This window comes from Phyllopteryx taeniolatus, chromosome 15 (assembly GCF_024500385.1).
Source record: "Phyllopteryx taeniolatus isolate TA_2022b chromosome 15, UOR_Ptae_1.2, whole genome shotgun sequence".
Taxonomy (NCBI): domain Eukaryota; kingdom Metazoa; phylum Chordata; class Actinopteri; order Syngnathiformes; family Syngnathidae; genus Phyllopteryx; species Phyllopteryx taeniolatus.
In genome coordinates, this window is record NC_084516.1 from 7,482,975 (window position 1) to 7,506,843 (window position 23,869).

A 23,869-nucleotide genomic window follows, 5' to 3' on the forward strand; every position below is an offset into this window, starting at 1 on the left:
TTTCTTTGCAGTAATCTTTCCCCAGACGGCAAACTCCTCAAAAGATTTCCTATACCACGTCGAAAGCATGTGGCAAGCTGTGAAATCACTGGCCTTAAATGTAGCGTTTTGATTTGAGGACGGAGAAGTGAGAGGCCCCCCATGCCTTAGTAGTCACCACCAAAGCTTCGGAAAAAAGTGGTCAAAATGTTCTCTCTGATTGTTGTTCATTCTTAAAAACACTTCTAACACACTTTACAATGTTATTTTTCTGTCATCTAAAATAAATATAGACTAGTAGCTTTAAAAAACATAAACAAAAAATGACAAATCTTCAAAAAGGAGGCTTCTCCCACTTAAGGGTTTCTGTCAAAGTAAACATAAAACAAAGAGAATTCCATGTTACGCCGCCCGCCGCGCCGGATTTATCCTATTCACACACACCCAAAAAAATAGGGCCCATTGTGTGAGCCACAAGCACGTATTTGAGGGACAGGTGACGGTCGAGCGGGGCACGTTTTCAGCGCATTCAGCGGACATGCCCACAGCATCCGAGAGCTGGGAGAAGGGTTCTCTTTTTCACAATCCACTGCACTGTGAACGGTTTCATGTACAGTATGTGCTTGAGCACATACAGCAGGTAAATTTTATGTGTCCTTGCATGCTGTTTTTTTTTCTGTTTCCTTTCTTTTATCCACACTTGCTGCTGAAACAATGCAGATTTCCCCATTGCGGAACTCATAAAGGTTATCTCATCTGATTTAACCGCTCAGCTCCACAAGTTTAGACCTTGATTTTGAAGAACCCCTGGCTAGCTCTCTCATGTGGAGTTTTTTTTTTTTTTGCCCGTTTTGGAGTCATGGCTATTTGCCACGCTATCGTGAGTAGGACCACGGAAAAAGCCTCAAGAAGCTATGTCTGAAAACAGAATAAGTCTGCCATTTGGCTTTGAAGCAGCCATTTCAGGTTAGTTTATGCCATTTATGGACTTATCCTAGAGATTTTGTCCGACGTTTGAATATTCTTCATTGCGTGTGAGCGGAAAATGCTGTTGTTCAATGTCTCGCCGTAAAACACGGAAACAAGCCCCACTTCGGCTTTAAGTGTCCATTTTAGGGTCATTTGGCCATTTCCAGGGGTCCTGCAAAGACCAACTTGTTTTGTCCGATTGCTATTAAATGATCCCCCTATACTACACATGGGTGACGCTAAATTTGAAAGATGTTCATTTTATCATCGCATGTAGGGTGAGCATCCCTGCATGCCCGTTTATTACTATTTTTATATTTGTCATTTCAGTGATTAGTTTTGCACCTAATCATACTTTCTATACTAAACCAATCAAGAGTGAATAACTGTGAAGCAGCAAATTAGCAAGTACGTAGTAATGATTGGGGGGAAGCTTGACGCAAGAGAATGCTGCCTGCGAGTCTGACTCCTGTGCGTATCACCTGAAGGGACTACAAATAAAAATCAGTCGCATGAGGATTTGCTGACGCACGCTGCATAAACGTTAATACATGCAGTATTTATGTAAGCTGTCTTTTATTGTCTCCTTCAGCCCCGAAGCATCGGAAACGGCTCAATGTACAACTGTGTAACAGTGACTAGTCCAATCCCAACTAGTTATGTGGCTTCATAAGTTTGAGAAAAGCTCTTTTAAATTTCAACATTTCAACATGACATCCTGCCGCTTTCTGCATTACCTCGATTGAGGTGTGCTGTGCTTGCGGCTGATGTTGGGGACTTAGCCACAGGTATAACGATGGTCTTGACTGTTCGGTCACGTTTGTTTTATTACTCACAAAATGGCTTTTTGGGGAAGAGAGGGGGCCATCAGCTCTGTCGAGACTTTGAAAGATGATAAGTGGCTTCAAAAGTTTGGGGAGGGCTGTTTTAAAAATGTAGAATTCCTAGATTTCTTGACATACAGTATTGTGACATTGTGACTTCCTGGCATCAGATCAGTGTTTGATATAATTTTATGAATACCGCCTCACATACTCGCATCCATGTGAGGCCGTAAACGTTCCCATGAGCAGCCCCAGGTCTTAGCTTTACCCACTGAGGGGAAGAGACGTTTGGTAATCTCATAAATACGACTAACTTCTTTCCTCCTCTCCCTTTCCCTCCCTTACCGGAGCCCAACTCGGCTCTTCCCAGACCAGCCGACGAGGACTCACATGAGGGCTAAAGCTGTGGGGGTCTTGCACTCGGCTATGCAGTAGTAGAGAGGATTTAGCATCTACGCAAGGAGCGGCTCGTTAGACATTTTAGTTCACCGATATTTCCCCTCCAAACATGACCCTTTTATCCGAGGACCAGTCCACCAGGCCCCAGCCTTGCCGGGTCCTGGAGCCCTCCAAACATGCGGGTTCTTTGTACCAGGACGCAAAGGATTTGACCGGCTCCAAAGACTACTACATGGACAGCGCAGAGGGCAGTGTCTTCGGGGCGGTGGAGCCCCCCAAGCGCTCACTGGGCCGCCTGATCCTCCACGGTCTGGTCATGTTCGGAAGGGAATTCTGCTACGCGGTGGAGGCGGCGTTCGTCACGCCCGTGCTGCTCAGCGTGGGCCTGCCCCGCAGCATGTACAGCCTGGTTTGGCTGATTAGCCCCATCCTGGGCTTGATGCTGCAGCCCGTCATCGGCTCGGCCAGCGACCACTGCCGCTCGCCGTGGGGGAGGCGGAGGCCCTACATCCTGGCACTGGGGCTCCTCATGGTGGTGGGCCTCACCCTGTTCCTCAATGGAGATCTGCTCATTTCAGGTTAGGAAATCAGGAGAGGAAATGAAAGTTGCTCAAGGCGTGTGTTGTTTGCCTGTTTGCACTGTTGCAGTTCTGATGTCGGCTGATGCTTTAATTAACCTGATCTTCCTTTGCTCTCAAAGGCTCTGTCCTACTTCTTCCTGTAGTCTTTTATAAACTGACAGAAATGTAGTCTCCAATTAGGCTAACATACAACTTTTTGAATAACATCAAGGCAATTTAAAGTCTCAATGAATTTAACACAAAGTTCTTCACATCTTCACAAACAGCCAGTTTAGTCTTCAATGAACCTTCCATCCATCCATCCATCTACTCACAAGGGGCGCGGGCGTGCTGGAGCGCATCCCAGCTATCATCGGGCAGGAGGCGGGGTACACCCCGAACTGGTCGCCAGCCAAACGCAGGGCACATACAAAGAAACAAGCATTCGCACTCACATTCACACCTACGGGCAATTTAGAGTTGTCAATTATTCTACCATGCATGTTTTTGGGATGTGGGAGGAAACCGGAGCGCCCGGAGAAAACCCACGCGGGTACGGGCAGAACATGCAAACTCAAACAGGCGGGGCCGGGGATTGAACCCCGGTCCTCAGAACTGTGAGGCAGACGCTCTAACCAGTTAGTCACCGTGCCGTCTTTCAATGAACCTAATTTGTCTTATTAAAAAAAATAAAATAAAAAAAAAAACTTTTTTTAAAGTCTTCAACGAAGGTATGATCCGTTTTCCATACCGCTCATTCTCACTAGGTTCGTGGGGGTGCTGGCGCCTATCCTAGCAGACACTGGGCGCGAGGCGGGGCACACCCTGAACTGGTCGCCAGCCACTCGTAGGGCACATTTAAACAAACAACCATTCACACTCACATTCGAACTTACGGGCAATTTAGAGTTCTCAGTTAACCTACCTTGCATGTTTTTGGGATGTGGGAGGAAGCCGGAGTACCCGGAGAAAACCCACAGAGGCACGGGGAGAACATGCAAACTCCACACAGTGGAGGCCGGATTTGAACCCGGGTCCTCAGAACTGTGCTGCTAACCAGTCGGCTACCGTACCGCCTGAAGGTATGATATTTTGTAAATACTATCAAAAATGAAGGTAACACACCTTTTTGAAAAACATCAAAGACAATTGTATCTCTTCAATGAACCTAACACAAATGTCATTATAAACTTCATGGACAATTTAGTCCTCAGTGAGTGTCTGAATTTTGTAAACACTGACAGAAATCTAGTTTTTAATGAACTTGTCTTTTCGAAAAACATCAAATGCAATTTCATCCTCAATGAATGTGTGAGTTTTTGTTAGTGTAATGTTAATCTGCACTTACACTCATTTTTTGTTGAATCTAAAGTACATTTTGTCTAAACCTAACATTTCATGTTCATATGCCAAAGAATCTGACATAGTCTTTTTTTTTGTTTGTTTGTTTTTTGTCCTGTTCGGCTGTTAGGTCAAATGGAAGATCTGTACCCCTTTTATGCCAGAACAGCTTTGCTGTGTCACAGTGGAGTTCTAACATAGTCGTTTCATAATCATAGACGATTTAGTTTCTTCAAAAGAACCTTGCAAATGTTTTTTTCTTTTTATCTGACATCGAAGAACACTGAAAGTCAGTGGACCTTTATCTTATCTTAACACAAAAATCTTCACAAACAGCCAAAGGCATTTTAATCTTCAATGAAAAATTGTGGTTTTAGAAACATTGACAAAAATGTAATTTTAAATGAACCTCACATCTTCTTCAAAAGCATCTAAGAGAATTTAGTCCTCATTGTAAAGTGTGAGTTTTTTGTAAACATTGACAGAAATGGTATACTTATTACTTATTACTCTTAATTGTGGTCAGTGTAACAGAGATTTCATTTCTCCTGGAAGAATAAGCTGTCTTTAAATTTTATAAAATACTGAAAATGTTTATTTGTCTTTAATGTGTTAGTTTAACCATAATCGTCTTCAGTGTTTTTGAAACTCTACTTTTATTGAAGACTCCAAATATCCATTGAAGACTAAATGACGTCGTTTGTGCTGGTGAGTCATTTCTGTGATGGACAAGCATCCGGGTTCTAACGATCGCCTTTCCCCAAGCCCGGGTACGCTCCATCTTCCCTGTGACAATGAACACGATAAAGTTCTGTGTGCCGCCATCTTGTGTCATGATCTGACAAAAACGACACAGGGAATCACAAACAAAATCTAAGTGAGCTTTGTGAAAGTCACGTTTGATCATTTCTGGCAGTCACACTTGAAGCTTGTGAATGAAGTACAATGTATGGTTTATTGATACTGGGACCATGCCTGCTGGCTATTGGCACTGCTGCTTAATTTTACACATACAAAAAAATGTCACCTGTCCAAGTTAATCACGTTATATCAGAGGTCCTGTGAGGCCTTAAAAGACTCGATTTGACTTTGACTTGGAAGACATGACTTGTCAAGTTTACATTTGAAAATCTGCATTTTCAAGGTAGTGGGCCATTTGTTTTTAAAAGAAACTTGACTTGCTTAACCCAAGTAAGGACTCGACTCGGCCCCTGTTTTTTCCCCCCACAATAACTTGCGACTTGAAACTTGAAGACTTGCACATATGACTTATTCCCACCTCTGCATTGTATTCACTTTTGAATTGCCTTTAAGTGGGCTAATTCGTGATGATTTTGCATCATGGATGCCGACATTTTGTCATTGACAATTTTGTCATATTTATTTTTTACATTATGAAATAAATTTAAAAATCCACGAAATTCTGTAGCTTGCAATGTTGACAAAAAAAATCTTAGATCGCCACACAAAATAACATTAATCTAATAATTTGTATTTGTTTGTTTTGTTTGTTTGTTTAATTTATCCAATATTATCATTGGATTTAATCTGATATACGGTAATTGTATTATTGTTTTTCTTATTATTACCATTGTTATTATATTATTATTTTTTTATTGTACTTTTATTGAAATTATCCAAACGTACGTACATACAAATAGCCACACAATATAACTTTTTTGTCACTGTCACAGGAACAATGAAAATCAGTTAGGCATTTCACAATTTGTAGCCTTGTGGTAAAAAGAAATATAAGCACACAATTCTCAATACAGGTATTGCAGATGCAGTTTTTCCAGATAATATTGCGCAGTTGTTGTTTGTTATTTTCTACAAGGGGGGGTTGTAGTCAGTTCTTACTGTGGGGGCCAGATACATTTCACAGTTTGATGGTAGAAGCTGTTTTTGTGCCTTGTGGTTCTAGACTGTAATGTCATGTGGCCTTTTCCAGTGGAAAGGGGCAAGAAAAGTAAGTGTCTGGGGTGGGAGGGGTCCTTAATGATTCTGTTGGCTTTCTGCAGTTGTCTGCCAGTGTAGGTGGCCCTGAGGGTGGATAGTGTACATCCAATCACGCATTCTGTTGTTTTCGCCACCTGTTGCAGGTCTCTCCTAAATGCACATTATATTATTACAATGACTTCTTTGAGGGAATCTATAGAAGGGAATCTATAGAAGGCTCTCTGGTATTATTTTGATTTTTAATCATCCGAGCAAGAGCTAACAGCTAACCTCCCGTGCTAGTCCGCAAAGCACCTTAGCTAAAAAGCCCCGAGACCTCATGCTCGTAGTAAAACATCACAGGAGTCGCTGACATGCTATCTCTATTGCCGTCGTCCTGTGAAAGCGTGGAGGAAAAATAAGTGTACGATCACGACCACTTGGTCCGCCAATAGAGGTCAGCGGCATGAAAAGACAATGTTGGCTTTTACAAGCATTCAACACCATGCTTTCGCACAGCGACTGTCCCGCCACTTTTACAGCTCTGATACTACCTCTGAAGATGGAAAATTGCCTTCATCTCCCCAAGTTTGGTGCCGGCGCCATTCACACAGTACAGTGATTTTACAGGCAGTATAAAATGCACTTTACACACATGCGTCATCCTGCCTATTTTATGGCTCTGACAGTACCTCTGAAGATGGAAAATACCCAGGTAAACCCCCGCTCCCCTCCATACACACACACACACACACACACATTTCTGTGCCGGTGCCATTCACACACAAAGAAAAATGTCAGGAAACTGCTGGAATTTACAGGCAGTGCGAAAGGCGCTAACAGTATTTTTATTTTTATTTTTTATTGTAGGTAGTCCAGTTAATATTGTCATCCGCATGCAAATGAATCCCTTCATTGACAATTCAGTGTCAAGGCAGTGAACACATCGCGTCCTTACAGAAGTGTTTCCAACCTCTATTGGGCCAAGGCACATATTTGTCATGAACGGATGGAGACGGGACCCAAGAGCAGGCGGAGGCTGAAAGGTTGTGACGAAGAGTTTATTGAAAAAGGGAAATGTAGATTGTCCTTGAGGTCCGCTGGCGGGTTGTGGAGGCAGGGAATGCCTGGCAGGGGGGAAGAGGGCAGGTGGAATGGCTTGGCGGTAGGAATTCACTTGGCGAGGAACACGGAGGGAAACTGAGGGCAAGGAGAGACACGGAGGTCAGAAAGAAGATGAGGAATTGTGTAGCTTACGTGGAGACTGGCGAGCTGTTGTACCACTGGAGAAGCTGCAATACTCTGGCAAGGATTTCCAGGATCAGGCAGGCTTAAATGCAGGTGGTAACGAGGGTTGAGTGGTGATAGGTGAGCGGCCGAGGAAGATGCTGGAAAGAGAGAGGGGAGGGGAGAGAGAGAGAGAGCGAGAGGGCGCAAAGCGTCATCCGGGGTTCAAAAGTAGAACTGCTGGGCAGCTCATGACAATATTTTTACATTTGAAGAATGTCACACTGCACCACCAAACAAAAGTCTCACAAACAATATATCCAGTGGTACCTTGACTCACGAGCAGTGATCAGAAGATGACATTGGAAATGGAGTTGGTTACAAGTACAAGTTACCCTGTCGAAAATGTAATAGTAGTGTAACTATTTCAATTACTTTCTCAAACTACTAAATTACATTTGATTACATTTTGATTGTGTTTCTTGATTTTGAATGAATGCATCAACAGGACCATTGGATGTTTCCTCTCAAAAAAGTGGATTAAAACCATAGGTCATTATTTTGCTGCTGTAGGCCACAACTCGCATGCAGACTTTCACACACAGACTAACTGGCCAACTACACTCCAGCTCCTGACGACACTCACTAGGCCACACCCCTTAAAGGCACGCATTCGACACAGAAATACAGTACGTACAGTAATTACACCAGGAAAGACACGTAACAAACCAAATTGTGATGATTTTTTTTTTTGCAGCTCTGATCGCCGACAGGTCGGCGCGGCGGACGTGGTCCATCGTGGTGGTGATGCTCGGCGTGGTGCTCTTCGACTTTGCTGCCGACTTCATCGAGGGGCCCATCAAGGCCTACCTGTTTGATGTGTGCGCCTACCAGGACAAGGAGCGAGGCCTCCACTGCCATGCTCTGCTCACTGGTAAGGCATGCTCATTTAATGTTCATTTTTTAATTTGATTTGATTTGAATGATTTTTTTCTTTCTGGTTCTCCCTAAACCTTTTCATGGGCTTAACAACCTTGGAAAATAAGAAATCAAAACACAACAAAAAATAAACAAATTCAATTTAATTTTACTTTTTTTACATCTTTACAAAACCTTTTAATAATTCTGTAAAGATTCTTACGAGATCCATCCATCCATCCATTTTCTGAGCCGCTTCTCCTCAAAAGGGGCGCAGGCGTGCTGGACCCTATCCCAGCAATCATCGGGCAGGAGGTGGGGTACACCCTGAACTGGTTGCCAGCCAATCGCAGGCCACATACAAACAAACAACCATTCGCACTTACAGTCACACCTACGGGCAATTTAGCATTGCCAATTAACCTACCATGCATGTTTCGGGGATGTGGGAGGAAACCGGAGTGCCCGGAGAAAACCCACGCAGGCACAGGGAGAACATGCAAACTCCACACAGGCGGGGCCGGGGATTGAACCCCGGTCATCAGAACTGTGAAGCAGACGCTCCAACCAGTCGCCCACCGTGCATTCTTACGAGAGTAAAATTTAAAAAAATAAAAAACAATAATTATTTTTATTTATATAAAATGGCTGGAGTTAATCAGGCCCAGGTGTGATCAGTAATACTGCAATAATTTGCTCTTTTATATCAAACAAAAGTTCTCTAATGAAAGATGTTGTTTCACTTGATTCATTTTCTTCAAGAGATATTCCACATTTAGTACTTAAACTTCATGAGTGCCAATAATGGTGAGTAGGACTGTATATATACAAATGCGTGTGGTGTTGTTCCATGTGGGAGTTGAATCGTTTGGAGGGAGGCAATCGTTTTTCCGCGGAATGGATCTGGGAGTATGCAGGTGGGCAGAACAAGGCACACAAATGAGAGCGTATGTGTGCTTGGCCATATGTGTGTGTGTGTGTGTGTGTCTCCTGACTGTCTCATCTCCTGATGATGCCATGGTGATTTTATCAAAGGAGAACTGATGTCCATCCATCCATCCAGAACTGATGAACAAACTATAATGTATCATCGAATACGCAAATGAAAGGAATACTCTTGTTGTAGTTGGCGGCTGTTATGAACATGACTTGGCCTGGAGCCGAACCATCGAACGGTTCTCTTCAGTTTGGTTCAGTTGGGCACCGGTTCAGCTCGCTAAATCCTGATCAACAGAAATAAAAAAGAAAATACATTTTTAAAGAGATCAACTGATGCTATCATGAAAACTTAATGGAGTGTACGCGCCATGTGTCAAGCTGCATTTTAGTCATAAGTCCATCCATCCCATACCATACATGAGTAAAAAAAAAAAAAAGTTCAACCCTGCCAAGTCATGATTTGATATGGTGATACTAAAATAAAGACTGCTGTCACAGCATAATAAGTAAGAGTAAAATGAGGTAAAACTGCTCACCCTTTGAGGACGAGAGTGAATGGGAACTGTGCTTCTCTCGTCAGGCTTTCGGCTGCATGCTAATTACGTTAGCATAACTACTTGGTAAAATTATTTACATCCATCCGACTAACGACTCCTGAACTTAGCTACTTGCTACCTACCTACAAGTTTATTTCTTCACATTCTCTTTTATTTTGTTTAAACAAGTAAAAGAAAAATGGTGGTGGTTTTGGAGGGGTTGGAATGAATTAATGGCATTCCAATTCATTTTGATGCAGAAAATTGATTTGAATAAATTAAGTTACTATCTTGGTCATGCAATGATTTAACTTGCAAGTCTTGATACTTCTGTATTTACTGTGTGAAGCCCACATTTTCCAAGCAGTAAATGACTAAAGATACACACATTTAAGTCAAGATCTTTATCAAGCATGAGCAGCTTCCAATGTCAACATGCTACACTTGATAAAGCTCGTTTTCAACTCCTTTAATGCATAACACTTCACTTTTCAGGAAATGGAGAGAGTTGCCTCACGGCTGTTCATTGTAGCACATACTCCTTGGGAAAGACACTACTTGACTTTTCGAGATAGACCACAGCGCTTTCAAAAAGGCTAATGAAGCGTCATTCTGTTGCGACTTGAGCTCGATCGCAGAGGAGAACCGACTTGAAAACGTAAGCAATCGGATGTGCGCGGTGACACAGTGAATGGGATTCCACTAATCCCTACCTGCACCAAAAAACTAAATGTTTTTGTTACATTTTTTCTAATAAAGAAAAATAGCAGAGCAACTAGAAATAATCCATAGAGTTAAAAAATAAAATAAATAACAGCCCCAGCATACTGTATACCGACATATATCACATACGGGCACATGTACGTGTAATGATAATGCAATTGCTCCTGTCACCGGCTATTCATGACAAGCGCCACTTTGCATTGTAGAAATTTTAAAAAAAGAACGTGTACCCTATTTATTTCAATTTGATTTTATTATTTTTAAAAAGTTATCATAGTCCAACTTGTACTATTATGACAGCGAACTTGAAGTTGGAAGAGAGACCATGGAAGAGAGTCATATTTTAAAAAGCCAATTTAAAAAAATACCACTGTATTCTTGTAATATTATACTTTCTTTCCATGGAAAAAGGCACCTTCATTCTCTAAAAACCAGGACTGTATTATAAAAAAAATATACCTTTTTTTCTCAAAAAATGTGGGACTATATTCCTGTAATAATAGTCTTTTGTCCTGTTCTGCCTTTTGTTGTACTTTCAGCAATGGCTCTAAAATGTCTGCACACCCTTTTTCAAATGCCACGTTTTAGTGACAATTTTTTAAAACTAGACCAAGAAAAATCATTTGTAAACTTTTTCCACCATTAATGTGGCATATTACCTGTGCAACTCATTTGGAATAAAAACAATATTTTCAAGAGGGGAAAGTAAAAATAAATTACTGAAATAATGTGGTTGCACAAGTGTGCACACCCTCTTAGAACTGGAGATGTGGGTGTGTTCAGAAATAACAAATCAAATACATTCATTCATTCGTTTATCTTCCGTTCTGCTTATCCCTAATAGGGTCGCGGGCGTGCCGGAGCCTATCCCAGCAATCTTCGGGCGCGAGGCGGGGTACACCCTGAACTGGTCGCCAGCCAATCGCAAGGCACATATAAACAAACAACCATTCACGCACACATTCACACCTAAGGGCAATTTAGTCCTCAATCAACCTACCATGCATGTTTTTGGGATGTGGGAGGAAACCGGAGTGCCCGGGAAAAACCGTGCCGCCCAAATCAAATTCAAATGAATGTTATATTGACCAGGACACTCTTGTAAAAAGATGTTTAATCTCAATGACGTTTTCCTGTCTAAATAAAGGTTAAATGGAAACTTCAAATAAGTGGGTGTCAGCACACACCTGCCAACAAGCACCTCTTTTCATTTTTGGTTACCAGCAGAGGCTTGAAGGATTTATGCTCACACTGACTGCGATTTGGAACTGTTCATACTTCCCTCCACCTTATCTAAGGCCCCAGTTGCAGCTGAAGAACAACAGCCCTAAATCATGATGCTGCCACCACCATACTTCACTGCAGATGTGGTGTTCTTTTAGTATTGAGCAGTGTTGTGTTTACGCCAAACATACCCTTTGGAATTCTTGCCAAAAGGTTCAACCGTGGTTTCACTAACCATAACAAAATCTCTCAAACACGCGTAGGAAAATGTTTTATGGTCTGATGAAACCAAGGTTTAAACTTTTTGGCAACGACAGGAAAAGCCCATGAGCACAGCTGAATTTTATTTGGGGTTAATCTGAGACACTTTAAATGGTGGCAGGTGTGTGTTGACTGCCATTTACAATGAGTTTGAATGTGATTGTAATCCGCAGGCACATCCCAGTTTTAAGAGGGTGTGCACACTTGTGCAACCACATTATTTCATGTTTATTTTTACTTCCCCTCCCAAAAATATATATTTTTTAATTTGATTGAGATCCACATATTATGGGTCATGTTAATTGTAGAAAAGGTTTAGAAATGATTTATCGCGGTCTGTTTTTTTTTTTTTTTTTTTTTTTTTTTTTTTTTACATATATCACGAAAACCTGGCATTTGAACAGGGGTGAGTAGACTTTTTATATCCTGTAGGTATGTACTTTATTACATAAAATAGTTTATTGCAAATTATTTTGCCAACTCCAAAGCCAGGGCTCCAGGACTGTAGTTTTGAGAAACACTGCTAGTAATATTAGGTGGTAGGCTTTTGGTGAGGTGAGCGTCTGACCGAGGCCGGCGGTAATCCAGTGGTCATGTGCTGCAGTCATGCGTTTGGTCTGAGCGAGCCTTGGACGCCCCGCTGGCACATGACTCTTTTATTCCTCACTTGGAATGCGGGGGGGTGGGGCAGCTGAGATGGGAGGCGGCAGGAGGAGGAATGGATCAGAATCAGAATCAGAATCATCTTTATTTGCCAAGTATGTCCAAAAAACACACAAGGAATTTGTCTCCGGTAATTGGAGTCGCTCTAGTACGACAACAGACAGTCAATTGACAGAGAACACTTTTGAGACATAAAGACATTGAGAAAAACAGTCACTGAGCAATAAAGGGATGCTAGTTATCTGGTGATGCCAGTCCATTTTATTTTATTTTATTTTTTTGGAACAATTGTGCAAAAAGATGAAGAGTCCTCTAGTGTGCTCACTGGGGATTCATTTTTAAAAAGCCTTTTATACATACAGTATTAATGCACTGTCATTTTCCAGATGCATTATTAGTCAACACACGCGCGGGTAAAAGTCTAATGGACGCATTACTTCATTATATAATGCTTCATTACTGCAACTTTGATACTCATATCTTGTTTTTCACTATATTGTGTAACAGCGGCAGTTACCATGAAGTGCTGAAGTTTTCTTGTTTGTTACTTCTAGTTGTTTATTTCTATAGTATTTGTGCAAGATGGGGTTTATCATGAAAAACTGTCAAAAGGAGACTTCCATTCAAATGTGTTGTGGACTGTTTTTTTTTCTGACACTGAATTATTTGTATTCATTCGCTTGATTTCTATTGTGCATTGTTGGGAGATAGCGGTCACCTTTACCATCACCATTGCGTTAACCTTGACACACATTGCCTGTCCTTCATCGAACATGATTTGGATGTTTTTTGACTCTGCGGATTATTTGTAGCCCTTGAGTTTATTTCTATTATGTAAAATGGCAGTTGTCCTGAATAACGGGCAAGACGAGCGATCGCATTAATCATGCATTTTACTCGTTATGTGCCTCGGTTGGTGCTGCCGTTTTGGTTACGAACTGTCGAACTATGAAGCATCCTGTGGTCTCTTCCAGGTCTGGGTGGAGCGTTCGGCTACCTGGTGGGCGCGATGGACTGGGGTCACTCCATCCTGGGCCAGCTGCTGGGCTCCGAGTACCAGGTCATCTATTTCTTCTCGGCGCTCACCTGGAGCGTCTTCCTCACCGTGCACCTCTTCAGCATTCCCGAGCAGCCCCTGGACAAGGTGGCGGCCCGGGGACCCTCGGCCATCAGCACCCTGAGGCAGCTGGGATCCCAGCGGAACGGCTACGGAACCCTTGGCAAAGAAGCCGAGGACCCTCCACTGCTGCCGGCCCCGGACAGCAGGCCGAGGTCCTTCTCTGCTCATGGGGAGGCCAACGCCATCACCTGCAGTTCCAAACCGCCCAATAAGGAGGTGCGGTGTTCCCAGGCTACGTCCTGTGTTTTGTTAAGTGTATACTATACACAGCGTACAGTAATGCTCTGGCATGTGGGAAAGGAGAGCCACAGTCGCTGATGCACTTTTCAGATATTTATAGACGTCAAACGGTGGAAATACCTCCTTCTACTTGATTTGCTTTGACAGTCAGCAACAGTTCAAAAGCACGCTACTGGGACCTAGAAGACTCAAGTAGAACAGCAACGATGTGTGCTTTGCTTTTTCTTTGGCTGTTTTTCTTGACATTTATTCCAAACCAGTGTTTCCTAACCTTTATTGACTTATGGCAGGTACATATTTTACATTAGAAAATTCTCACAGGACACTACTAAACAAATATGTCCCAAAAGGTATATGAAGAGTTCAAACACAAAAGCAGACATCTCCATTTTTTTTCAATTAGTTTGTTGTTGTTTTTTTAAATAGCTGATTCCAGAGCTAATAATTTGTATCTAGGGTATTCTTAGTTGGTATAAATTAAGCAATTAAGAGGGTAGTTGGCAAAAATAAAAAATACAATTTTTTAAAAGCATTTCAAATAAGTTTTTGATGTCATTTCATCGCAAAACCAGACTCCAAGAAAATATTTTTCTTCAAAAACGGATGTCCAAAATTTTCACATAACTATAAAATTACATTGAAATGGTAGGTATTATGCTTTGTAAATAAAAAGTAATAACAGGTGTACTACAACAGCAATCTCTTTATTCTAACCCCTGACCTCAGGTGTGTGCGTGCGTGTGTGCATGTGTGTGCCTAGGCCCGTGAGAGGATGACACTGAAGTCGCTGCTGAAAGCCATCATCAGCATGCCCGGCCACTACCGCTGCCTATGCATCAGTCACCTGCTGGGATGGACGGCGTTCCTCTGCAACATGCTCTTCTTCACCGACTTCATGGGACAGGTGAGGAATGTCTTTGGTGAAGCAGCATGTGGCTCGCTGCCCCAACTTTAATTGCCCCACGGTCTGGGTGAGGTCACGAGGAGGCTCGGTGTTTCGTTTATATGTGACGAGGGCTTCTTCTTATTTTTAATTAAATGACTTCACCCACACCGAAACTTTAGAGCATGATTTGACAGAACGGCGGCATGTTTACGTCCAACTGTTCGTGGTACCACTAGTTTGCTAGGCTACATAAGGTTTTGTTGCCTACTTGCGAGCCGTATCGTATTAAAAGTACGTGAACATACCTCAAGCAAGGCTGAAACTAACGTCCTCTCCTATCCTGAGCACGGGTGACAACCAACACACGTTTTTCCCCATTTTGTCCTTATAATACAAAGTCGCCGTGCTCCACTCTTGTTGTCGTTGCCACGGTAACGAGTGTATCCGGTCGCATTTGAGTTGACAAGATAAAGCCCAATGATCGTAAAAAAACGGGATGCGGTGGTATCGGAATACAAGATTTTATTGCAGTAGTCTGACATAGTGCAATCATGAAAGAGCAAATTTGTCTTGTAGTCTGATCCGGGCATTACGTGTTGTCTGTCTCAGACGTGTTGTCTCTTCCACACCGCTGACAGGTTTTTATTTATTTATTTGTATTTTTTTAAATAACTTCATTGGCCGTCAGACATTTACAGTACTACGTCAAAAGACACGCGACAAGGTTAAAAATAAACTAGCCATTGGATTAAAATTTTCTGTGCACTTGGCGACCCGGAGGTAATGTCTTTTGCGGTGCCGATCAATGACGTCATTGATCGGATCGGCGAATTATGACATTAAAGCCGATCAGCTTATAATGCTAAATATCGGCCGATACCGATCAGCTGATAAAAATCGGTGTAAAGTCTAGCTATATCCTCCCTCGCCAATGAAAGGATGTGGTACTTCACAGTGTGATGCCTTTCCCCCCCCCACCTTGGCTCTTTACTACGCAGGTCCATGTATAAAGGCTGGAGCTACCCGCTGACTCAAAAATCAGTCTCTTTAATAGGGGACGAAACCATAGCAGAAAGGCACCCGACACGTCACTATCAAAGGAGGTTTTGATTAAAAAAATAATAATAATCTACTTACTTCTTCTTTGCAGATCGTCTACAAAGGGAACCCGTACGCCGAGCACAACTCCACGGCCTATGTCACGTATGAGCGTGGTGTGGAAATTGGCTGCTGGGGCTTGTGCATCAATGCAGTGTCCTCAGCTGTTTTCTCCTGTAAGTGCACTTTGCATATGATTCAAGACACCTTATGCTGACGTAATTGGCACAGCCTTGAAAAGGGAGTGTGCTGTGCGGGGAGACTGCTGGATAAAGTGTTAAGCCTGACTGTCCCACTCATCTGACTCAAGACGCTTGATGAGATGCTTCCACGCAAATGTAGTGTTCCCAGAGACCAGCTCACACATCCATGAACAGCCTAATCAAGTCTAAAATAATAATATTTAAAAACAGAGAACGGAAGAGTTGTTTCTCTGGAGTGAGGCTGAGTAGCGCTACTTATTACTCTCATTTTGATCGGCATTAAGCTAACGATCCACCGTTTCATTCCCGAGAGTACGACTGCTCTCACCGCAGGATCCTCATTTAGCTTTGGTCGTTGAGTCACGATCAACTAGGAGTGCAGACTGAGAGCGTGACAGCAGTGTGCGCCACAAAAGCCTGAAAAAGAAGCACAACCTGAGAAACCATTACAACAGTGAGCTACACAAAAAGCCTGAAAAAAAGAAGCACACAGTGAGCCAAACGCCCTGTCTCATAATTAGAAGCTCCTGCCCGCACTTCAACATAGTTACTTGCCACCAAGATACCAGAAGATTGTCCCAAAGCACTACTTCTCTATTAGATATTAATAGGGTTTGGCACCATCCAGCATTTCAGAAAGAGCACAAAAGCAGCACATCAGCGAATAACAGAGGATCGGTTCCTACAAAATTCTGTAAATACGTGACTAGGCGTGGGAACACAGTGCCAACCCTCATGCAATCAGTGTGTAATTTGTTGTGTTTTGTCATGGATTTCCTTCAGTTAGCTACTTTTAGCTATTAAGATTCAATCTGGTATCCATTGGCGTATCAATTTTGCCGGTGACACATGCTTAATCCTTGGCAGAGATCAACACCCTCTCCAGTGTTCAATTTGGCGCTGGGCGTTTGCTTTTCTCTCGACGGAATTGATTTGTAACGTCAGTGAATTATGTTTCCTTTTTTTTTTTGGCACAGACCTGCAGCGCTTCCTGCTGCCCTACGTAGGCCTGAAGGGTTTATACTTCGTAGGCTACTTCATGTTCGGCCTTGCCACCGGCCTCATCGGCCTTTTCCCGAATGTCATCGCCACACTCGTCCTGTGTAGCATCTTTGGCATCATGTCCAGCACGCTCTACACCATCCCCTTCAACCTCATTGCAGAGTACCAGCGCGAGGAGGAGGTATGTCTTGTTTATACTTTGTATTTTGTACATTGTCTTGATTCATCATTTGTGCCCCCGCTATACTGTATACTTTTTTTTACGCAATTACATTATTCAGTGAACCAGCAGAGGATATGTTTCAGACCCACCCCGCGATCTCACTCTGTCGCTGCCAAGAAATGGAAGACTATTATATAACATCACTTTGAGAAAATGAAAAGAAAACACTCATTCGCCTAAAGCCGTGACATTAAACAAAATATAATCCCATTTTGTCAGTTTTAAGATTGTGTATTTAAATACCAAAATGTTCAATCAAACCATATAATTGATATATATATAAAGTAAATCCCAACACCCCTAAAATTAGAGATTTGTTGTACTTTTTTAAAAATATTTTTTAAAATAAATTATCTCTCTAAATACCATAAAGGATCCTGAAACGTGTCCTAGACAACAATGAAGCTGCCCAGTTACTCAGGGAAGTGCTGCCACAGGAGCTAGCAAACTAGCTAAAATACCCACCACTAGCTCAGATATTAACGACTAACCTATCAAAGCCCCTCCAGACACTTTCCATGAGTCAGTTTGTTTCCACACCTGAGAAGCAACAACTCTTACACAGGGAAGACATCAGCATTAATCCGAGAGTCGGATTAACCTTTACGCTCCAGGAGACAATGAATAAATTATAGTTTCTATCTGAGTTGCTAATGAAAAACTTTAGCTCCAAGGTACTCTCCAGACCCCCTGAGCGAGAGAAACCATATCTTTTTTTTCCCCTAAAACTTGGACCGGGATTGGAAACCCTGGCCTTTTGTGACTTTTTTAAAAATCATTTTCAAGAGGGGGGGGGGTAGCTTTGCTGAAAGTAGTGTTTCATTTAACAAGCTCAGAAAAGCCCTTTACCAAGATGAAGTTCAGAGTCTTTTCCCATCACGCCTGTAAATTTCATGCTGAGATGAAACCATCACCTAAGAGACTTCAGACGACGCACCTGCATTCTACAGAGAGCGAGTAATGGCCAGAAATTAGGGGGCAGTTTGGTGCTTCCAGTTGCCTGTTACACCCGCATTTTTCAATTTGTTTGGAGGACAGCGCCTGCTCTGGCAACTGTTTTCTACGATTAGCTGACTGACTGCTGACTGTCATCTTTCTGACATCTGTAATTAGTGTCATTGTATCCATGGAAACAGGTGGCACAAGCTCTGTGTTTTCCACTTGCATGCTCCATGAGTGATGTGCAGGCTTGTCGCATTCTTCTCAGTTATGTTGTCTTCCTCTAATCCTCAGAAGTTATTCAAGTCAGCTCAGGTCCTGGATGTACATAAGAACAATTTAAGCTTATTTACCCACGGGGATCTAAATTCCCTTCAGACAAAGCTTTCTCTTCTTTTGCACATCCATTGCTTATATTCTTGGATAGATTTCTATCTTGTAGATAATAATTTTTTTTAGCAGAGGTTCACTCATGTGAGTACCATAAGATCTCAGACCATGCTCCCATATCTGTTGAAAGTAGTTTTTCCTCGGCGTATACCGTTCTCCAGACAGTGGATACTTAACTCCTTTTTGCTGGCCCAAGCTGCCATAAATGAATTCCTCAATATGGTGATCTTAATGTTTTTTTGACATAATTTACCAGAGGTCTCTCAACACACTCTAGGGGAAGCTTGAAAAGCAGCTATGCGTGGGCAAATTAAATGATATTTCTCAACTTCCAAAAAGGATGATAAGACAGAAGCACTCTCCAGATAGGTATTATATTATTCAGGTCCTACCCCTGCTCTTTAAAAGAACATGTCCATTTCCAGTCCAAATTTGATTTATTATCCACAGGTAAACACATAAGCGCATACAGCTACACTATAACTAAAATCCAATCTGCCGGAGAAGTTACCTCAGACCCTTCAGAAATGAATACAATATTTTCCTCATAGTTGGCCTCATTCACAAACAGTACGTATGGACAAATTTGAGTTTAAATCCTGCTTGCGCAAATTTGATGCACAAATCAATGATTCATCAATATGTTCTTATTTGAATCTGTTCTAACTCTATGAACAAATTTAGAACGCCTCAGACTATGCATACCCACAAATAATGAAGTATCCGCTTTTAATGGTCCCCTTCCATCAGAATCCATCTTTTTATCTTATATAATCTTTTTTTCTACTGTTTTATGCATTACATAGGTCAAAATGAGTCTGTGACATGATATAAGGTTAACATCAACGCGGTTTGTTGATTGAATGCAATAGCCTTTGAATGCCAAAGCCACTTTCAAACGATAGGATTTGAAATCGCTGACGGTGTGACGTATTTTTGGCAATAAATACATTGTTAGGGGTGTCCCGATCGGATCTTTGAGATCAGAAATCGGTCCGATTTCAGCAAAAAAAACAAGTATCGAAAAGGATCGGATCGGATCGAACTTGATCTAAAATCTCCTCGGGCTGGATCTAAAATCTCTGGTTTTACCACTCTTATACAAGCAGTCCATTCTATGCTCCTCTCCAGCACTTATATCCAGCAGCGTTCGGACAGCATGTAAATCCCACGTGATCAGAACATCAGGATGCTAAGGTGCTAACATAGTAGGAAGGGGTAAGAGTAAATGTTGCTTGCTTAAAGTCATTTATTGACACTCCAGTTAAAGTTTACTGTAAAACTAAACACATAACAAAAGAATTATACCTATTGAATGTTCAAATACATCTGTGACTTTGTTTCTTTCTTCTGTTCGCAAAAATCCCTAGCTCACAGCTAACACACAATGAATAAAAAACACCATTGACGAGCTACCGAAAATTAGCATTGAACTTGCGTTGAACTGGCACTTACATGGCTCAAATAATGAATATCGGTACACAACCGCTGTATAACCACATACAAACGGGCAATATAAACATTCTCTCATATATTCTTCAAACTCTGTGAAAAACGAGTTATTAACTATATTCGATCGTGACTTCTTCTACTTCTGTGTTACTGCAAGTACTGTATGTATCTCATTGCGTGCACCACACTGCCCGTAAGAGGTAAAGACGTGCACATCAGGAACAGCGCGCCAAACAAGGACTACAGACAGCTAAGTAGCTCGAGCCTCACTACACGATTCCTGTTTGACACGTCAATAAAACTAAACCCCAGTTGCAAGAGGTTCAAGTGTATTGCCGCACGTGGAGAAAGCAAATGCTGTTCCCACCATATACTGACAGTAAAAAAAAAAATACTGAATTGAACTTGAATTGTTATTTTGCACTTGAAAAGTGTCATTTGTATGTATTATTTATTGAGGTTATTTTTCATGGTTTTATCATTTATTTTTTATTGAATCCATTCAAATGTAGAATATGCTTGTTTGTTAATCAATGGTTATGTTGCAATTTAAATATTTGTTTTTATTATTGGTTTTATTGAAGTTATTTTTAAGGATTTTCTAATCTATTTTTTTATATTCTCATGTTTAACGTTACTTTATGTAACCCATTGGTTAAAAATGGGTCCGTTTTTCCTCATACCTACTGTTGCTGATAATTGTTCTCTGTTTGAGTACTATCACTTGGTTAAGCCTTTTCTAACATTATATACTACAAAGTAAGTAAAGTATGTATGATTATTGCTGATATCGGATCGGACCGATACTGGTATCGGCCAAAACTCAAGGCTGCAATATCGGATCGGAAGTGAAAAAGTTGGATCGGGACATCCCTAATTAATCTTCAAGTTCCTCCCCACTTCGTGGTTGGTACCCACCCACTCAACTCAACTGAACGGCAAAACTGCATTTCCGGGTATGACTTAGCTATACTAATAATCTATAAGTATAAATACCTGTATGCTCTGTTTAAAAAAAAACAACATTTCACTATTGTTCTATAAAGTAGCTGTAGGTGATATAATAGCGTCACTTGCATTCATTGTCGCCAGCGATGATCATCGCGGCAGGTTCAATTCACATGAATGGGAGCGGCTGACGAGCTCAAAACATCCTCTTTTGCTTTTCACACACGTCCCCTTTCAGCACACGTTCCCTCTTAGTTAAGACATTAGAAAAAAGCACTAAAAGGCCACTAGTTTCCATCCATCCATGTTGCATTCTGATAAAACTGTTGCTATAGCAACATTCATGCTTATCTCTTTGCTGTTGTTTATGGTCTCGTGGGGTTAGTTAATAAATGACAGCAATGCCGAAATAACAACGGCTTAAGAAGTCAAATATCCATGTTAATTGGGAAGGCTGGCAGCGAATGATTTCAATAAAAATACACGAACAGAACAAAAGAAAACAACACCTAAACAATATATTTCAAACTATAATGATCTTGATGAGCCTACTTTTATTGAAATTAGTTTCACTAAAAGGAAATTAACCTTTTATTTTTGTGGCTCAATAGAAAAAAGTAAAGTGTAAAGTCAGTTACTTGAAAAATGTGCTATACCGTCAATATCCTTCAGGTGCATGTTTCTACAGGGAACAAATGCACCTGCAAATGTGGTGAGTATATAGACAGTTCTCAGGACACCGTCCTCACTGTCCCATTGAAATACGCACATACATAACCTTTCAAAGACCAGCAGGTTCATATTTCTGCAGGAACCTGTGCAAATGTGGTGGCAACACAGACAGTTCTCCTTCCCGCTCAAAAACTGTTGCCACTGTCCCATAAAAAATACACACATTCATTGCATGTACAGTTTCAAGATTCCCCCCATTACCGCTATTTTCCTTGATTCAACACAAACTGTAAAGTCCAAAATAAATGTTTTTGTAGACACAGAATAGCCTCGGTGTAAACACACACACATTGTAGCAGCTGGTCAAAAGAAAGACATTTGTAAATACACCTGTGCCTGAGGTTTTCGACAAAGGAACCGCTGTTGGGCCAATGTTCTGTTTTGATTTGTGAGCAAAACTTTGAGATACGAGCACTGTTTGGTGGCATTGAACTTAACTCGCTTTAGAAGAAGCAGCAATTTTGTAGATGGTGGGTCAAATTTGACACAACGTTAGGTTTAAGTACAGTAGCAAAGTGTTTGTACTCATCTGACCGAAGTATTTGTACTTTCTCAAATCGCACCACTGCATCTGTTGTAGCTCGCTAAAAGCTAAAGATGCTAGCCACGCTAGTCAAGACGTAGTAGCCTTAGAGCTGCTACAACCAAGTGGTCAAAGTATTGCTGTAATCACTTAAAGTTCACCATCATTATTTTTGTCCATTAACTCTATGAATGTCTGTGCACGGCGTAGGTTAAAATTGCCGGACCCCACTCTCATTAATGAGTACTGTACAGTAATTCCTGCTATGCACGACACTGCACTAGTAACGTGATCATACATATCTACTGAGGCTTTTGAGACATTTTTGAGGGGATTCAAAAATCTGCTTGAAAAGAGAAAAAAAAACTCCCTCAAGGAACAAATTGAGAACCTCTAACAGGAATCAAATTTATTACACCACTTAGTGTCGTAATTACAGGGTGGCTTTAGAAAGATGCAGATGTGGGATTAAGGAGAAGCGTCCCCGTATATAATTGCACCATTTTGTAGAATCCGTGTCTTGCAGGACCCAATACTCCATTTTGTTCAATCAGGTGAGCTGCGTGAAAAAGTGCTGGTGTCTGAGGGATGTTTTAGAAAACTCAGAAAACAATACGCGCCCCCTGTGATTAAACATCGACAGCTTTTGTTCCCCAAGCCGAAATGATTGTTTTGCACAGTGCACTGAAGAAAACAACAACAAAGCTGTCATTCGTTCGTGTTTCGTTGAAAAATATTAGCGTGCTCATTTTATTTACTTATATATATATATATATATATATATATATATATATATATATATATATATATATATATATATATATATTGACCAGTACTGTAAATTATTATATAATGATTGACAAGTCAACTGGCCAATAATAAAGAACAGATGAAAAGACATTTGTTTTTCTGAGCAGTGTTGTGTATAATGATTATCAATAAAACTACACGATCAGCGATCAAGCGGTCAAAGACACTGCAGAATTTTACCAAAAAAATCCATCAGCCAATCAGTGATTCTCTGACACCCCCCCACCCACACCCTACAGGAGGAAAGGAATCGCCGTGGCGGCGGAGAGGCAGCGCGGGGCACGGGTGTGGACTGCGCGGCCCTCACCTGCATGGTGCAGCTGGCCCAGATCTTGGTGGGCGCTGGCCTGGGCGCCCTGGTAAACGCGGTGGACAGCGTGGTGGTAGTGGTCCTCTCTGCCTCCACCGTGTCCCTGCTGGGTTGCATCTTCATTGCACTCTTCATCAGATGCGTGGAATGAGTGACCGCCCCTCATCCAGCCCATCGCACTATTTGTAATATTTGAATAAAGACGCTATTGTATTGGTAATAAGGATTATTTATGATGTCCTTTTGATGGGTCTCTCGTCAATTAATCGGTCAGAAATCGGAAATAAGTCGAGTCACAATGGTATGCACCATTTGACTGTGACCAGCAGAGGCGCTGTAGATACATGTTCAACTAGTTTGTGGTGTGAAAACTAAAAAATACAATTCGGAAAAAGTACATTTACAACTTTTTTCTCCCCAAAAAAATACATAATAGTTTCACTACTCTCATAAAATGGTGACTTATTCTAGAATTTTTCATCTTTTTCTCAC

The 23,869-nt window shown here is 41.6% G+C and overlaps 1 protein-coding gene across 1 annotated transcript; it reads left to right on the plus strand.

The window, feature by feature from the left end:
• The first annotated feature begins 1,775 nt into the window (after positions 1 to 1,775).
• On the plus strand, positions 1,776 to 23,846 carry slc45a2 (solute carrier family 45 member 2). The gene is made up of 7 exons (XM_061747715.1): positions 1,776 to 2,749; positions 7,995 to 8,171; positions 13,476 to 13,837; positions 14,622 to 14,765; positions 15,898 to 16,021; positions 17,026 to 17,231; positions 23,307 to 23,846. Exons 1-7 carry the CDS (start codon positions 2,281 to 2,283, stop codon positions 23,526 to 23,528), a joined length of 1,704 nt encoding a protein of 567 aa, XP_061603699.1. The 5' UTR covers positions 1,776 to 2,280; the 3' UTR covers positions 23,529 to 23,846.
• The last annotated feature ends 23 nt before the right edge of the window (positions 23,847 to 23,869 follow it).